Genomic DNA, 17,956 nt, shown 5'->3' with positions numbered 1-17,956 from the left:
ATTTAAGGATGTTAATCTTGTATATTGTACTCCAGATATGGGTCCATCAAGGTCTTTCATTCATGAAGCCTAATTTTGTATTCAATTCCCCTAGCAATAAACAATTACACCTATAAACTTTCCTAATTACTATTGATCAATTAGTCGTCCATTATATTTGACGAAGTCAGTTCTTTGACAATATAAACTGTACAATGAAATCTGTGCAGGAGAGTTTTAAAGTTGAAAAGCCATTGCACTGTGCACATCCACTGATGACATCTGAATGGTGAAAGGATTTGAGAGGTCAGTTAAAAAAAAAATCACTCACCACAGTATACTCAACTTCTCACCTTCTCTTGCATTTATCTTGTTGTTACAGTTGAGTAACTGGTCAGTGATGAGTCCCAGGATATTGGTTTGGGAGTAGAGGTTGTGAAGAGATTCAGCATTGGTCATGCTATTGAACGTGCAAGGTTTTGTGTACTGTGCTGGATCCAATACTCTTAGTCATTTCTTGACATCACATGGTACCAATCAAAATGGCTGAAGACTGGTTTCTGTAACAGTAAGAGCTTCAAGAGGAAGCCATTATCTGGTTGAATGTGGTTGTCAATGTTTTGCCCGGTCTTCAAAATCACATACTGACCCCAATATTAGAAAAGGTAAATTCTTGGAGTAACTTTCTCCTGTTAACTGCTAATTTTCAACACCAGAACTACAGAGGTTTGATGGGGACAATTTTCTAGTTTGGACACTAGTCCACAGATGTTTGAGGAAGAGTAGCAGAAAAGGAAATAGCAGAACAGAGCCTCAAATTTCATTCTTCATTTTACCTTTCTTGTACACAAATGATGAAGCCTGAAATGACTTCAGTTTAATTTTTTTCTTTAGCTACCGGAAGAAAATCTAAAGGCACTTGAGGAAAAAAATTGCAACAAGATTTAATTTATCCATAGCCTCCTCTACTGTCAAAATAAATCCAAACTCAGGTTGGAGGAACAACACCTTATGTACCGGCTAGGTAGCCTCCAACCTGAGCCCCTCCTCCCCTTCTTACCCCATCCCTGACATATTTAGTTGTTGTTTTTCTCTCTCTCTGCCCATCACTCTGCCTGTTCTCCATCTCCCTCTGATGCTTCCCCTCTGCCTTTCTTTCTCCTGAGGCCTCCCATCCCATGATCCTTTCCCTTCTCTAGTTTTGTATCCCTTTTGCCAATCACCTTTCCAGCTCTTAGTTTCATCCCACCCCCTCCGGTCTTCTATCATTTCGCATTTCCCCCTCCCCCCACTACTTTCAAATCTCTTACTATCTCTCCTTTCGGTTAGTCCTGACGAAGGGTCTTGGCCTGAAACGTTGACAGTGCTTCTCCTTATAGATGCTGCCAGACCTGCTATGTTCCACCAGCAATTTGTGTGTGTTGTTTTAATTTATTACGTGTTTTTTTTACAGCACATGCTTTGTTACCCTGTGCTTGTTGTTCTACATGTTGTTTTCTCAGCTAACTGATAATGATCTGAAGTAACACTGGATTAAATAAAATCTCCAGTCACATAACAGGCATTCATAATTCAGGTTATTACTGTAAGTATTCCAAATTATGGGTACAAGATTTCCACATACTAAAAACTGGCAAAGGTGAATTTTGAAAAGATATTTTGGAAAATAGTTTGGGAACAATTGATGCATAATTTCAAACATTATCTTCCCTGAAAAAAATCTTTTCTTTCCTTAGCATTATGATTAGTTACTAAGAATAGCTTATGTTTAATTTGATTTTTAGATCCTTAAGGTGGACTTAATGATAAAGCAGTATAAAAGAAAGATCTTACTGTAATGGCATGATGTTATTTCATGCCCATTAATATAGATTAGATGTCTGCAGAGAAGTTGATCCTTTTCACTAACAACTCATTTCTTCAAGTTGATTAATGTTAAATGTGTTTCATTTTCTTAAGACACCTAGACCTACAAGTTGATCACTTTTTAATCAAACTCTGGCTTGGTGCAGTAAGAAATTCAGGGGCTTTACTAACCTAAGAACGCATCTACAAACATCAGATGTAGCTTAGCAAAATGTAAAACTTGAAATTTGGCAAGTCATTGGCTTGGAATTAACATATTCAGACTAAATACTGGGTTTTCCAGAATAATATCAAAGAGAATTTTCACTAAAAGATCGTGGAAATTGTCAAATTTTGATTGCAGCCAGAACAAGTGGATTTAAAGTTTTGCCAGACTTTAACAAGAGGTTTTAAATGGTGCAAAACAGAACTTTGACAAAATAGTATTTATTTGTTTATTTATTTAGAGTTACAGCTCGGAACAGGCCCTCCTGGCTCAACGAGTCATGCCACCCAGCAACCCACCTACTGAATTAATCTTAGCCTAATCCTAAAACAATTTACAATGACCAATTAACCTACTAAAAGGTAGATTTTTGGACCATGAGAGGAAATTGGAGTACCCAGAGGAGACCCATGCAGTCATGGAAAGAATGTACAAATTCCTTACAGACATTGCCAAATCTTAATTCCAAAACATGAGCTATAATAGTACTGTGCTAACTACTATGCTTCATTTTTCTTATTGAAACAGAACAATATGCAGGATAGATCAGGACATTTCTGGGATTTAAATGATTGAAGACATGGCTACTAAATGAATATTTTCATGGAATTCTGGAAATAGTAACTGAGATGCCACCAAGAAAAATAAAGAGCTGACTAAATAATTAAGGCACTGACAAGTATTCCATAGAGAAAGTGATTTTGATAAATCAAATTGGAGTTATAGTATCACTGAGACAAACTACAACTGAGAATATAGTACATAAATTTTAGACAGAATACTTGAAGACCAAGGACAGGTAATATATGTTAATTTGTTCACCAGCTAGATACACAGTGGATTAAATGGGCTAGCAGTTAATCAGTGCAGCCTCTTATTTGGAATAACTGTTAAAGGAAAAAAACTAATTGAAAAAATATCTGGATTCCCTTAATTTATTTGGAACACTATGCCATTTAACTGGGGGAAGAGATTGTTGTTGAACAGTTTTTAACTAGCATAAGCATCTTGCACTTATGTGGCCGTTAAGACACTACACAGTGTTTAGAGCAGTTTTTAAATAGCATCAGTTGTGTGTGCTTTCAAAAAGCACTGATTTTTGTCACTGATAGTTGGCAATAAATAAGCAGCAAGACAATTCAGAAATGTTTTACTCCACAGTTTCAAGTATTCCGGGTTGGGGATGCCAGAAATGACCAGGACTGAAAATGAAACTATTTCATAACTTCAACAAGTTAGAAATTACAAAGAATTTGAAGGTATCGACAATCATCTTGAATGTTACAGTGAAAATGAAGATATGGAGGATGCAAAAGACAATAGTATTGTATGAAGGCAGTCCTTCATCTACATCAGATGTCTGTGCTGTATGCTGAAGAACGTCCTCCATCGATAACTATTAGGAAGACAATTTTATAGTACTGTAGAAGTACTGATAGCTTTCTAGTTTGTTACGGTACTTTGTCTTTTTGTACCTTTTCAACTATTTCCATGAAATTTCAGCCTTTCGTAACAAGCCACTGAATTGGGCCAAAATGTACTTGCCCCACCTGATGTGTCCCAATTAAATGGAATCCACTAGATTCAAGAACAACTTCTCCCTCAATGTTGCAAAAACAAAGGAGCTGGTTGTGGACTACAGGAGGAATGGAGACAGGCTAACCTCTATTGACATCAATGGATCTGGGATTGAGAGGGTGAACAGCTTTAAGTTTGTCAGCATGCATGTCACTGAGGATCTTACTTGGTCTGTACATATCGGCTGTGTGGTGAAAAATACCACAACAGCGCCTCTTTCACTTCAGATGGTTGAAGAAGTTTGGTATGGGCCCCTAAATCATTTCTACAGGGGCACAATTTAGAGCATCCTGACTGGCTGCGTCACTGCCTGACATGCAAACTGTACTTCCCAGAATTGCATTTAAATTGCCCAGCACATCTGTAAATGTGAACTTCCCACTATTCAGGACATTTACAGAGACAGGTGAGCAAAAAGGGCCTGAAAGATCATTGGGGACCCAAGTCACCCTAATCACAAACTGTTCTAGCTGCTACCATCCGGGAAACGGTACCACAACATAAAAACCAGGACCAACAGGCTCTGGGACAGCTTTTCCACCAGGCCATCAAACTGATTAATTCATGCTGATACAATTGTATTTATACGCCATATTGACTGATCTGTTGTACATATTATTTATTTTAAATTACTATAAATTGCTCATTAAAACTGAGACATAATGCAAAGATTTTTATTCACATATATGAAGGAAGTAATAAAGTCAATTCAATATTTAAAAGATTTTGAGTGCTCCTTTTCACATCTGCATTTGCAACAGGGCATTATGGGCTGAAACAAACTTGGAAAGTCAAGATTCAAGAACAAAAACTGACTATCTGAATACTGCTTTGACCTCAGAGAAACTTATTTTCTTGTGATCTGAAGAATTCTGAAAGCAAGTATGTGGCTTCACTCTGTACTCTCATCAACAATTTGTGACAAAACTCTGTATGATAGACTAATATTGTAGGAGCCCAATGCTTAGATATTGAAACAAGAGATATCTCATTCATGACACACTTTCTGCTTTAAGGCCATTAAAATAACAATGAAGGGAAATTACATGCAGTTTCCCATCCTGACTTACAATAGCACTAATTTAAGATCAATTGTTTTATTCCAAGATGAAGTTATCAAAGACATTGCACAATCTGTTCACTTTATTTCCCCACCCTTCTCTCTATCAAATTGATTCTAGAAGGAACAAGCACCTTTGCAAACACAATAGAAATAAGCTAACCGAACAATGAGGCAGGATAAGTTATTCAACGGTTAGCAGGACAGTGACATGAGATTGCTGTATTACAACAGTATCATAAGAACTGAAACCAAATATATCATGTTATAACAAGAAAAATCTGCAGATGCTGGAAATCTGAGCAACACACTCAGAATGCTGGAGGAACTCAGCTGGCCAGGCAGCGTCTATGGAAAAAAGTACAGTCAACGTTTTGGGCCGAGACTCTGTTCACCATTTAATACTTAACACATGTTGAAAGACTTGAAACCTTATGAAAAGTTATTATATTAAATATTGTTTTAATATACTATTTTCATATTTTATATAATAAAACATTAGTAATTTGATTTGCTGCAAATCTGTATGAGTGACTAATTTATGTGATAGAATATTTAGAATTAAGTGGACTTACACAAATTCTGAAGAATGATGATGTCTGACCTGCTGAATTCCTCCGTCATTTTGTGTGTGTTGCTTGACTAGTAAAGGTGCTGTGCAAGATAAAATGTTCATAATGTCTTTGACTCTAAGCAATGACAATGAGAAAGGTCTGTGAGATTATCCTTCTAGATACAAATGGCTCAGTGGAGAAATTAAAGCAGACAATGAGGATAAAGAGTGGGAAGGTTGCAGATGGAGTAGTCAGTGAATTTGAGAAAGAACATTTGTTCCAGATTGAATCTGAAGCACTTTCATCCAAATGCCGGTGGGGAACAGTGAGTTTATAGTATTTTAAGTGATCTGAGAATAGAGCTTTGATACATGTTCTTAAATTGGTTGAAGTGATTCCTAATCATTGCAAGAAAATTAATAGCTTCCACTTAAGGACAACAGAAAAACAGCATGACAACATCAACAACATCAAGGACACCCATCACCCAGAACATGCTCTCACTGCTGACATCAGGAAGGAGGTACAGGACCCTCAGGACCCATACCACCAGGTTCAGGAACAGTTATTACCCCTCAACTATCAAACTCTTGAACCAGAGGGGATAACTTCACTCAAACCAACACTTAACTGTTTCCCCACTTCTGAAGGATTCACTTTCAAGGACTCTTCATCTCAAGTTCTCAATATTTATTGCTTTATTATTATTATTATTTTATTTGTATAACTTGGTGTCTTTTGCACATTGGTTGTTTGTCTATCTTACATGCATTTTTTTCATTGATTCTATTGGTTTTTTTTGTTTACTGTGAATGCCCGCAGGAAAATGAACCTCAGGGTTGTATACAGTGACATACATACACTTTGATTATTAAATATACTTTGAACTTTGGAATCCAAATAAAGCTATTTGTTAAAACTTGTTGTCTGTCTTGTTCTAAAGTAAAAACTCAAAAGAGCAGAAAAGTTAGGGAAAAACTCATGCTAAACATCTTTGAATGAGTCCAATGGGGGAGCACAAACAGGACAATTGCCAGATTCGTTTTTTGAGACTTTCCATTTGTGCAGAGTATCTTAATTTAAAACAGTCACGAAGATATTTGCTGGTAATCCTGCAAATTACTACTGGCATAACTATTGCTATTTCTACTGAAGATTCAGGCTAATAAGTACTCCAAGAGTTAAATTGCGAGGAGATAATAGAGTGGTATTTCTGGAATTTAGAAATTAAAGAATGACAACTGAAATTTGGCAGACGTTAATGAGGTTAGTGGAGCAAGGTGCCAAGACATTTTATTTCAAAACAAAGCCAAAGAGCTCAGAAGCATATTTAGCTTCTTTGTAAAAAAAAGAGAGAGATAACAGAAATGTGGAGAATTGTTCCACAAAAGGCAGTTGACATGAATTGCTAAATAACAAATGTGTTGGAGTTGGAGTTTGAATATTTGAAGAAACAATGAAGAAAAAGGTACCATCACAATCATTTCAAATGGCAGGACAGCCATGAAGAACCAACTGGCCAATACCTGCTGAGTATTCAAATATAAAAACACTTAACTGGAAATAAGTTGAGTTTTGCAAGTTGAAAAGGGATATGATCCTGATGAAACAGAATCAAATATTAGTAAGCAGAAGAATTGTTCTTGGACAATGGGAGACTTTAGAAGCTGAGGTTAAAAGGAGGCAAAATGACAATGTAGTAATAAAACAACCTGAATAACCAAAGACCAAAATAAAATGATATTCTCACGAGGGTGTCATTCATGGATGAGAGATTTAACATTATATCTCAGAGATGACACAGACTCTGCAGCACTTCCTGGATACTTTACTCATCGTGAATTTTGAACATTATTTATTTTCTCTTCAGACTCAGAATGTTAACAGCTTTGACTCAGTAATTTTTCCACAGCAAAGTCACATGGTCAGTTTCATGTCTGAACTTTAAAGACTTGAAAATTCAACATCAGCTGACACTTAAGTTCAATATTTATAGAACTTGATGCAGTATTCATTGGGACATCTTTCCAATATGAAAAGTGAAACTCTATCTGCCTGCTTAAGAGAGTAGAAATGATCCAACACTACTATTCAGAGCATTTGTCCCAAACAGTCACAAAATAATCCAAAAAAAAAAGATGACATAGTCATATATTAAAACGCTGATCCTGGCCAGCTTAACTAGCACATTTGTATCTATTACAACAAACAATATACTTAAAGATACTACAGGCAAAATGTGAGAGGAAGATGTAAATCGAAGAGTTAGAGACAAACAAGGTGCCTCTCATTTTTCTGAACTATCAAAAGTTATTTCAAGTCTAGGCATCTAGTTTGCAGATTTTTCACAAATTCATTCACTTGAGTACTTAATTCTTTTGATGTTAAGTGCAGATACAGAAATTTGACAACATGCAGTATAGAAAAGATGTTTAATTTAGCTGTCGATTACAAATCAAATTTAAAACATTGAATTATCCACTTCACTAAATATTCAATCCAGGTTTCTGCTCCAGACAATTTACATTAGCCTCAACCTCAAATATATATCCCTAACCACCATTTCCTTCTTTATAAAACACATCAATTTTCCTCATATGGATAAATGCCAAATGTTAGTCATTGTTAAAGAATGCAGTAGAGCTAATTGTAAACTGGACGAAGATTAACAATCTCACCAATTTTACACCTTAACAAATGCCAAAGATGAAAATTATATTATCAATATTCAAAATGAATTTAGTTTTGTTCAATATTTTCTTTTGGACAAACTTACTATCTGTCCTGCAAATACTGTATAAAATTATTAATTTTTCAAACCTCAATTCCTTTGATTCTGGTTCCCCAGTGCAAGTTGAACTGTCATGTTGCTCACTCTGAAGCCCTACTGTAGGTTCCAGAATATGTAATTTGCATAGTGTTTCAAGACTAGTATTCCTGGAAATTAAGTACTTTTGAACAATATCAATATTAATAGAATTATTATTAATACCAGCACTTTTACAAGCATCATGGAACTAATTTCCCCATAACAATAAAAAAATTTTAAAACCTAACCAGCGCTAAGTAGACTAACATTTTGGAAATCAAAGCCTTCAGTTAGTCTCATTATTAACCTATATTTCCTCAAATGACTGTGCACAAAATTATGTAATAATTTATTTTATACTACAGTTAAATTGACTGGCTTGTATTGTTTTCAACCATAATCAGTGAAGGATCTACTTTATTTCTGTTTTCTCAGGAGGCTTTCCAAGTGCAAAATATTGTATACTCTCAAATCATTTCCTAACAACACATCTGCCTCTGAAATTGTTTAGCCACAAATGCCTAAAATCACCCCAGTCAAAAGCACTGAAATTGTACTCCAGTCTCACCATACAAAAGGTAAAGAAATCATAACAACAGGAGATCAAGGATTTAAAACACTAGCTTAGGAATTTCAAAATTAAGGTTATTGATCTATGGTATTGAGGTACAATTCTAAGATAAATAAAATTGTTCTAAGGTAATTCAAGAATACATCAATTTTTGTTAATTTGATATATTAAGTTTAGGAGAATCATAAAAACCATGGAAATGAAATGAGGAATGGGAATAAAAGACATTCAGTTGCTGAATGCAGTCATTAGTTATTAGTATTTGATGAAGAGAAAAAGTCATGAATTTTAGTTTATGGTGCTTTAGTTCTTCATAAGTAAGTTCTTCTTAACGCATATAGGCCTATGGCAAGTGGTACTTACTTCAAATGGTTTAGCACATTAAACTGGATGGAAAAGATTATTTTTTTAATTGAGAAAACAGCAACTAGAGGTCACCTCTATACCAGCACCATCAAATTAGAAAATTTCCTCAATGACAGTGTATTCCCATATGGAGATACCAAACTGAACATTAATGGCCAAATATCTGATCATTATGATGCAGTAAAACTGAATGGGAATGGACGTGTCACAAAAATGAGCTGTTAATTTTTAGGGTTTACTTTGCTTTTCCTTTCGTCCTTCACCCTGGATTACAATTGATGAATTAGATGTTACATTGAGACTCTGTTCAGGATCATTGCTGTATACTGTTAAGTTCACCCTGAATGAGTTAGCTCCGAAAGGGTAAAAACTGCAAGTCTCTGCCAAACCTGAATAAATTTTGATTTTGTCATCATGAAGAGAACTCAAGAATATCAGTGATGAGTTTTAGTAATAATCAGCAGATATTTAAAATTGAGAAAAATACAGCAACTTTCCTTAATTAACTACCCATTCTCGAATTTGCATATTAACACAAACCTCAGCCATTCATCTGCACAATAGAAGCTGGATAAGATAGTGCAGTACCATTTTTTAAATGATATAACATACAATTAAATAGATAAGATGATCCACAGAGCTACATCAGGATGTACCAGCTTGCTGACAAATTAAACGATTAAAATTAAAAGAAACAACTGCCATAGTTACAGCTAAAAACCTAAGATATTAACTGTTACAAATCTACCTCCGTATAATCATTTTTCAAGCACATTCCAATGAAAACTTCTATCCAAAACCAGAAGAGAAATCCCTTCAGATATTTTACGCTGCCTTACAATACCAATAAATACGTTTTTTTGATTTTCTAGTCACCTTTGTTAAGGAATATTTCTTAGTGTATAATTTCTTTCACAAAATCGTTATTCATAGGCTAAAAATTGTTGGGGGAATATGACAAAGACAAATTAGAGACATCTCCTTTATGCATTTTTATGTCACCAGTAAATCAATTTTTTTTAAAGAAACTATTTGCATTCCATGCCATTTTCTCCCTGTGCAACTCCCCCAGAATCATGAATTTGTTTTAAAAAAGGGGGCAACAATATAATTGGCTAATCAGCTTCAAGGTATGGTTTCAATTCCACACTAGTGTCAATTCCCTGGCTGTGTAGCATTCAAACTCTCAAAGGCAAGAGTAACCAGAAATTCACCAAGGTATTGTGGGGTAACAAGTATAAGCTCTATCTACTGCAAAACTAAAGCAATATATAATCTGCGCAAAACCCAATGTTCCAAACAAAAACAAATGCTAACTCACCCGATAAAATCTTTCTTCACTCCTCTGCCATCAGGCAGAAAATCCAAAAGCCTGAAAGTATTTACCACCGGCCTCTGTCCTGTTGTTATAAGACAACTAACTGGTCCAGTAATATAAGATAGACCTTTGACCTCAATCTCTCTCATTATGGACTTGCACCTGACTGACTGGCTGCATTACACTCTAACTTTTTAACACTATTCTGCATGTTGTTATTATTTTTCTTTGTACCACCTCAATGCAATGATCTGTATGGATGGCAAACAAAAGCCCCCCCCCCCAATAGCTTAGTAGACATGACAACAATAAACCAATTTAATTTTCCAATTTAGATGCTGGAAATATAAAATATAAAAACTGAAATCATTGGAAAGATTTAACAGCTTAAGTATTACAAAAGAAAACATTTGAGATGGGTGACCTTTCAGCAGAATAAAGAAAAGTTAGAAATCAAATACATTCTAAGTGAACAAGCCTTTTCAGCACTTCCCAATTTTATCATTTACATAGAAACAGAAAACCTGCAGCACAATACAGGCCCTTTGGCCTACATGCCGTGCTGAACATGTACTTACCTCAGGTTACCCACAGCCCTCTGTTTTTCTAAGTTCCATGTACCTATCCAAGAGTCTCTTAAAATAACCTATTGTATCCGCCTCCACCACCATCACCAGCAGCCCATTCCATGCACTCACCACTCTCTATGTAAAAAACCTACCCCTGACATCTCCTCTGTACCTACTTCCAAGCACCTTAAAACTGTGCCTTCTCATGCTAGCCATTTCAGCCCTGGGAAAAAGCTTCTGACTATCCACACGATCAATGCCTCTCATCATCTTCTACACCTCTATCAGGTCATCTCTCATCCTCCGTCACTCCAAGGAGAAAAGGCCAAGTTCACTCAACTTATTCTCATAAGGCATGCTCCCCAGTCCAGGCAACATCTTTGTAAATCTCCTCTGCACCCTTTCTATAGTTTCCACATCCTTCCTGTAGTGAGGTGACCAGAAATGACCACAGTACTTCAAATGGGGACTGATCAGGGTCTTATATAGCTGTAACATTACCTCTCAGCTCTTGAACTCAATCCTACAGTTGAAGAAGGCCAATGCAATGTATGCCTTCTTAACCACACAGTCAGCCTGAACAGCAGCTTTGAGTATCCTATGGACACAGACCCCAAGATCCCTCTGATCCTCCACACTGCCAAAAGTCTTGTAATTAACACTATATTCTGCCATCATCTTTGATCTACCAAAATGTACCAACTCACACTTATCTGGGTTGAATGCCATCTACCACTTCTCAGCCCAGCTTTGCATACAATTGATGTCCCAATGTAACCTCTGCCAGCCCGCCACACTATCAACAACACCCCCAACTTTTGTGTCATCTAATAGAACAGGTATTGGAAGGAGGAGGCTCAAAGACTATCCCCATTGATGGAGGGGCTCTGCATGTAAATGCTAAAGACAAAAGCATTTAGTTCAAGACTCTTTCAAAAAACTTTCTGCAGCATATGCTGGGAATCATTGAGCATATAATTCATTTCAAAATTAGACAGTATATAACAAATTAAGGAGAATGGTGTTAAGTCACCTTAAAACCACACTTACTTATGTGCAAGAACCTTTCTGGTACTCCCATTTCTCCAATTAAAATAATATAACTTCCATTATTCTTATACCATAACACAAGAGACTCTGAAGATGCTGGAAATCCCTAGCAACATACACTATATGCTGGAGGATTTCAGAAAGTCATGCAACAACTATGGAAGGGCATAAGCAGTTGATATTTCTGGATGAGACCCTTCAACAAAACAGATACCATTATAAACAAGGGAAAATTCTGCAAATGCTGGAAATCCAAGCAACACACACAAAATGCTGGAGGAACTCAAAAGGCCGGACAGCATCTATGGAAAAAAGTACAGTCGACGTTTTAGGCCGATCCTTCACAGGATGCACTTGATTTATAAAGAAACAGGGAAAAAAGAGCCAATATATTACACATTAAATATTAGCAAAATATTAACACTATCGATGTAGATTGGGAACAAGCAGGATCTCCCAGTGACCACACATTTTAATTCCACTTCCCATTCCGATACGTCCATCCATGGCCTCCTCCACTGTTGTGATGAGGCCACACGCAGGTTGGAGGAACAACACCTTATATTCCATTTGAGTAACCTCCAACCTAATGCCCTCCTCAGCCCCTTCACCATTTCCCATCTCCTTTTCTCTCTTTCACCTATCTCCTTGCTCGCCCATTGCCTCCCTCTGGTGCTCCTTCCCCCCTTTTCTTTCTTCTGTGGCATTCTGTCTCTTTCACCAATCAACTTCCCAGCTCCTTACTTCATCCCTCCCTGTCCAGGTTTCATCTATCACCTGGAGTTTCTCTCTCGTCTCCCCCCCCCCCACCTTTTAAATCTACTCCTTTATCTTTTTTTTTCTCCAGTACTGCCAAAGGGTTTTGGCCTGAAATGGCGACTGTACTTTTTTTCCATGAATGCAGCCTGACCTGCTAAGTTCCTCCAGCACTTTGTATGTGTTGCTCAGAATATTATACATTGTCCAATGTTCACTGGACTAAAATATAAATGACTATGTCTCCATTAGTGTATAATATTCCTCTTTAATGTCGAATTACATTCTCAACACTTCCCAGGCCTATAAGTATTGGAAGAAAGAAAGAAATAATGAGGTGTAATCAAAGTGGAAGAGGACTTTAAACGAAGAAAATGAGATATGGAGGTTGGGATGAGACAGAAGGATTAAAAGCTTAAATATAAAGATGAAAATTGTATCCAAGACATGTTCAAGGAGAGGTGCCTCAGAAAGGCAACTTCCATTACTCTAAGGACTCCCATCATCCAAGACTTGCTCTTTTCTCACTGTTACCATCAGGAAGGAGTTACTGGAGTCTGAAGGCACACACTCAGCGATTCAGGAACAGCTTCTTCCTCTCTGCCATCCAATTCCTGAATCGACAATGAACCCATGAACACTACCTCACTTTATTTTTTTGTAGATTATTTGTTTCTGCACTACTTTTAAGTTAACTATTTAATATACATATATACTTACTGTAACTGACTTTTTTCTATTTTATTATGTGTTGCATTGTACTGCTGCAGTTGAGTTAACAAATTTCACAACACATGCCAGTGATGCCGGTGATATTGAACCTGATTTTGGGAAATGTAAAATGAAACTACTGTATTGGGAGACCATAAAACAGTGCAAATTATGTGAAAAGCAACCAGAACTTCTGCAAGATGAAACACAAGCAAAATTTCAACAGTTTCTAAAATACCCAGGACTTGCCCTCTTATTACTACCCCATCAGCTAGGAGGTGCAGGAGCCTAAAGACACACCATGTTTCAGTAACAGCTTCTCTTCTCCCCCTCTGCCATCAGATTTCCAGACGCTGGTGTACACCAGCTCATTATTTTGCTTTCTCTTTGCACTACTTGAATTTCTTATTGTATTTTATAGTACTTTTTATGTATTGCACTGTACTACTGCTGCAGAACCAATTTCACTACATATATCAATGATAATAAACCCGACTCAAGAGTAAGGAGAATGGGAGGCTTAACAATAGCGCGTCAAAATTGACAATACTGGCATTAATGAGGGGATTGACAGGAGAAAAAGGAGCAACAAGAAAGTTTAGCTCATCGTTAAGTAAGGTAACATCTGCAGCGAAAGTGGCTAAGGACCAGTCTTTAGGACGACTGCTGAAAAAGGGTCTTCCCAATCACATTTCTCCATATACATCCAAAATTGTTCCCCAATCTTCTGGTGCAATTCCTTACATTTTCACTGTTTTAGATCAGACATTACTGACTAGTTGGAAATAAACATAGAAGAAAGAAATGTTAATAACTATTTGAACGCTTATTGCTGCGTAATTTAGATCCTGACGTAGATATAAAACAGCCTCCGAATTTTAATATACTTAGAATACTGAAAGATGTAATCAGTATTCGCAGGAATTTAAAGACCAGCATTAAAAAATACACTTCGAAGTCGATCCAGCCACAAACCACTTGTGATGTTGCAGCTACTCCAAAAGTGATCAACTTGGCTAAATCGCATTTCCCTATAGAAACGAAAAAAAGGAATTGAGGACGTCAAAAAACTTACTTGAAGATAAGGTTAGTTAATGTTTCGTTGCACTAATAATATTAAACTTTACGAACCATGTACATCCGAACATTGCCGGTGTACTCACTTTCGTCCTGCCATTAATATTATAGCTGCCCAGTTTCCCGTTGCAATGCCGGATCAGATCGTCCATGTTATTCATTAGGATCCCGATCTGCATACAGCCCGGCTCCTTGCCATCTATCCAGGTGATCTGGTCACCGCGAATATCCTTGGAGGAGTCTCCTTTCTGGTTGACCACCTGGCCATCAGTGAAACGGCCGCTGCGGTGCAATTCCCGCACCTCCCGCAGCACACAGTCGCCTGTCTCCTCGCCCAGGAAGTTGTCCACCACGCAGATGCCATGCTTGTTCATGCAGGGCACGATATAGTCCTGGACCAGAATCTGGGAGCTGCCGCTTAGTCCACGTGGCCCCCTGTGACTCCGACTATTGATACCAGGTCCGGTTAGCAGGTGGCCCGCTGTCCCCGGGGAATCTTGGCTCCTCTCCGACTGCTGCCCGTTGACGGGATCCGGTGTGATGCGCGGCCGCGGCAGCTGGTAGTTGTTATTCACCGTGGCGTTACGCGTGCCCTCGCCAGCCGCTCTTCCCTGGCGGCTCGCCGCCTCCTTGCAGACCTGTTTGTGTTTCTTCCAGTCCTGCTTCTGATGTTCTTTACTGCAATAGAAGGATCTTTTGCAGCGCCCGCACAGTAGCAGCTTCTCCATTTTGCCGCACAGTCCGCAGCTTTGGTCCTGGTCGGCGGCCGGCGGCCGAGTTTCGGGCGTCAGACTATTTTCGCTGGCCATATCGGGGAGGGGAAGGAGGGAGGGAGAAAGGAGGGAACGGGGGGGGGGGGAGGGAAGCCTCGACCAGGGTGGATCGGGGTGGGAAAGGGGCGAGAGAGAGGGAAGGAGGGGGGAGGGAAGAGAAGGGACCCTTCTTGACAGCGATATGCTCGGCTCAGCCTTCACTCCCACGCGGGCTCGTGCACACGCGCGTGCACGCTGACCGGCTCTCGGGCCAGCGAATCACGGTCCGCCGTGCCGTGCCCGCCGCTCCGGCTCCGTCAGTCCGTTCGCCGTGAATGTCGTTCAAATTCTAACCGCCATTGCCCCGCGCGAGTATGCGTGGCGCTAAGCTTGGGGCGCCGGGCTGAACGGACAACCCGTTTACTTTCGCCGCCCTCTCTCAGCGTGTGAAGTGGCCGCTAACTGCCTCCATCGCGGAGTGTTTTTTTCGGGTGACCTGGCTCAATGGACAGAAGCAGGAGGATATGGTGCGTTTTCTTCTTTATCTCGGGTGCCTCCCCTCAGATAGCAGGCGGGCGGAGCTAGACTTCCAGTAACTCGTGTAACCACAGTAAACACCTCCTGCTTGGGTAAACGCTGTGAACATACCGTTCCTGGGGATCAGCTTACATTGTAGGAGAAAGTGTAACAAATTCCCCGACGGGGTTGTTCATCACGCCTCTCCTATTCTTAAACTATCTTTCTCCAGCGGGTTTAGTTTCTTCTCGCCCCCTATATAAATGCAAGGTTTTAATTTGTTCCTGCTTTATTTCATTATTTTTGCTACTTAATCGCGAGAGGCAAAATACTGCGGGTGCTGGAAGTCTGAAGTAAAAATTGTTGGAAATGCTCGCACATCGGGAGAATCCTGTGAAAGAGGAACTGTTTCGGCCCGATTAACTTTCATCTTATCCTTTAAGGTCATGGGCAAGAAATTTAACACTTACTGCACAAATCGCAGTATGAGTTTTCCAGCATTTCCTGTGTTTGTCGCAATTTAAGTGTTCCTGCCCTTTGCCCTTTGTATAGGACCTTCGGGAGAGCACACCTGGAGAATATATACAATTTTGATCTCCTTGCAATAATACGCTTCCTATAGGGGGAACAGGTTTCTGGGATGAAGGGATTGAGAAATTAAGACCTTGGTGAAATAAGAGATGACAACATTAAAGGATACCAAGTGTGTTTTGTGGGATAAACGTGAATATGCGTGAACAATGTTTTCTTTCGCTGAGGAATGTGGAACCAGGGGCCATAGCTTCGAAATGAAAAGTAGGCCAGGTAGAGCTGAGTTGAGGAGAAAGTTAGTCATAGTGATGATTCTTTGAAATTATTTTGCCTAACGGACTGTTGGAAGCTCATTAGCCAGGACAGATATTCATTTTTTTCAACCATAGAACCCCGCCCCCCCATGGGCCCTGTAACTAGCAAGTTTCAACCTTTCTGTCCAGCCTCTCTTCACCCTTATTCCATTGATCTGAATTTCAAAGTTATAAGGCAATTGGCATTTTTATACTAATAAACAATAATCAAACCTATTTCCTTTTGGACAAATATCCATTTGTCGCTTGCAACACATCTGCAGCCTCACAGCAGCATACAACTAATGTTAAACCTTACACATTATTGCTCTTACGTACTGAAACCGTTCTAAATTATTAACCAATAACTATTTGTGATGCTGCTTACAAGTTGTTTTCACACAATATTGAGTGGAAGATGGTTTTGTACTTTTGGTGTGGTACTCTAAGTTTAAACAATACTTAATTTAAATTTCAGTCAGTACGTTCTATGTAATATTTTGAAAGCTATTTTTATATTCTATAATTATAAACTGTATGAAAATACGTATGCTGTTGATCCTATGCGGAGGTGTTGTACTTTTATTTAAGTTACAGTAGTTGCAAAAGGTGTCATGATAGGAACTGCTCAGTTCCCGTTGAGCGCATGATGACTTTTCAAGTTCAATTTATTGTCATTCAACTACACACATGTACACAGCTAAATGGAATATCACACCTCTTTTGCCTCTTATACTTCAGTAGCATAATGATGGAAGAAAAATAATTGTATACAGTGACCTACATCAGTATTCAAGTTTCTTTTAATTCATTACTATTGTTTTTCCAACATTTCTGGGAGTTTTCAAAGCATACAGCATTCTTGGCATCAGCTTTCATGGTGATCCCATCCGTATTAATTGGTATTTTGATGAATTATAATTTCACTTATCAGATCTAAAAAGCCATTATGTAAAGCCCTAGCTACCAAATAAATAAAATCTTCAATTCTTGGTAGTTAATTTTCTTATTAAAGTATAAGTTTAAATGAAGTTGGTTTATTTTATTATGCCAATATGTTGAATATATGCAAGATATGTTGGTATCTAAACAGATTGTCATAAATTGTTAATCAATTATAATAATTTTAAAAATCTTATTTATGACCTGTGGGTTCCTATTTTCCTGATTTTAAAAACAACTAACTCGTATAAGCATTGCATTCTTTTGATACTTACGAGAATTCAAGTATTTTTTATGTGTCATCTTGTCAACCAGTGGTTACAAGTTACAGTCGTCTGCAGTCACCTTTTAGTTGTGAGAATCCCTTGTTCTGTGATTACAACTTTCTAGAAAATTTATTATTAAATTGTTGGAATTTCTCAGAATTTAACTTTAATACCACATCCTTTTCCT

General features: G+C 38.1%; 2 protein-coding genes across 8 annotated transcripts in view; one reads left to right on the top strand and one right to left on the bottom strand.

Annotated features, from left to right (window-relative positions):
* Positions 1 to 15,287, bottom strand: part of egln1a (egl-9 family hypoxia-inducible factor 1a) — a 96,389-nt gene extending 81,102 nt beyond the window's left edge. For all 5 annotated transcript variants that reach the window (XM_059982135.1, XM_059982137.1, XM_059982139.1 and 2 more), the window contains exon 1: positions 14,556 to 15,287. In XM_059982135.1, coding sequence (XP_059838118.1) covers positions 14,556 to 15,278 — 723 coding nt within the window. In that variant the 5' untranslated portion in view covers positions 15,279 to 15,287. The remainder of the gene's footprint in view (positions 1 to 14,555) is intronic.
* Positions 15,288 to 15,612: 325 nt separating this feature from the next.
* The window catches only part of tsnax (translin-associated factor X), a 124,361-nt gene continuing 122,017 nt past the window's right edge, over positions 15,613 to 17,956 (top strand). For all 3 annotated transcript variants that reach the window (XM_059982147.1, XM_059982144.1, XM_059982148.1), the window contains exon 1: positions 15,613 to 15,748. The gene's annotated coding sequence lies outside the window, so the exon portion shown is untranslated. The remainder of the gene's footprint in view (positions 15,749 to 17,956) is intronic.

The sequence above is a fragment of the Hypanus sabinus genome, chromosome 10 (assembly GCF_030144855.1).
Source record: "Hypanus sabinus isolate sHypSab1 chromosome 10, sHypSab1.hap1, whole genome shotgun sequence".
Lineage (NCBI taxonomy): Eukaryota > Metazoa > Chordata > Chondrichthyes > Myliobatiformes > Dasyatidae > Hypanus > Hypanus sabinus.
The sequence above is the reverse complement of the archived record's forward strand: the minus strand, read 5'-3'. Positions and strand labels throughout refer to the sequence as shown.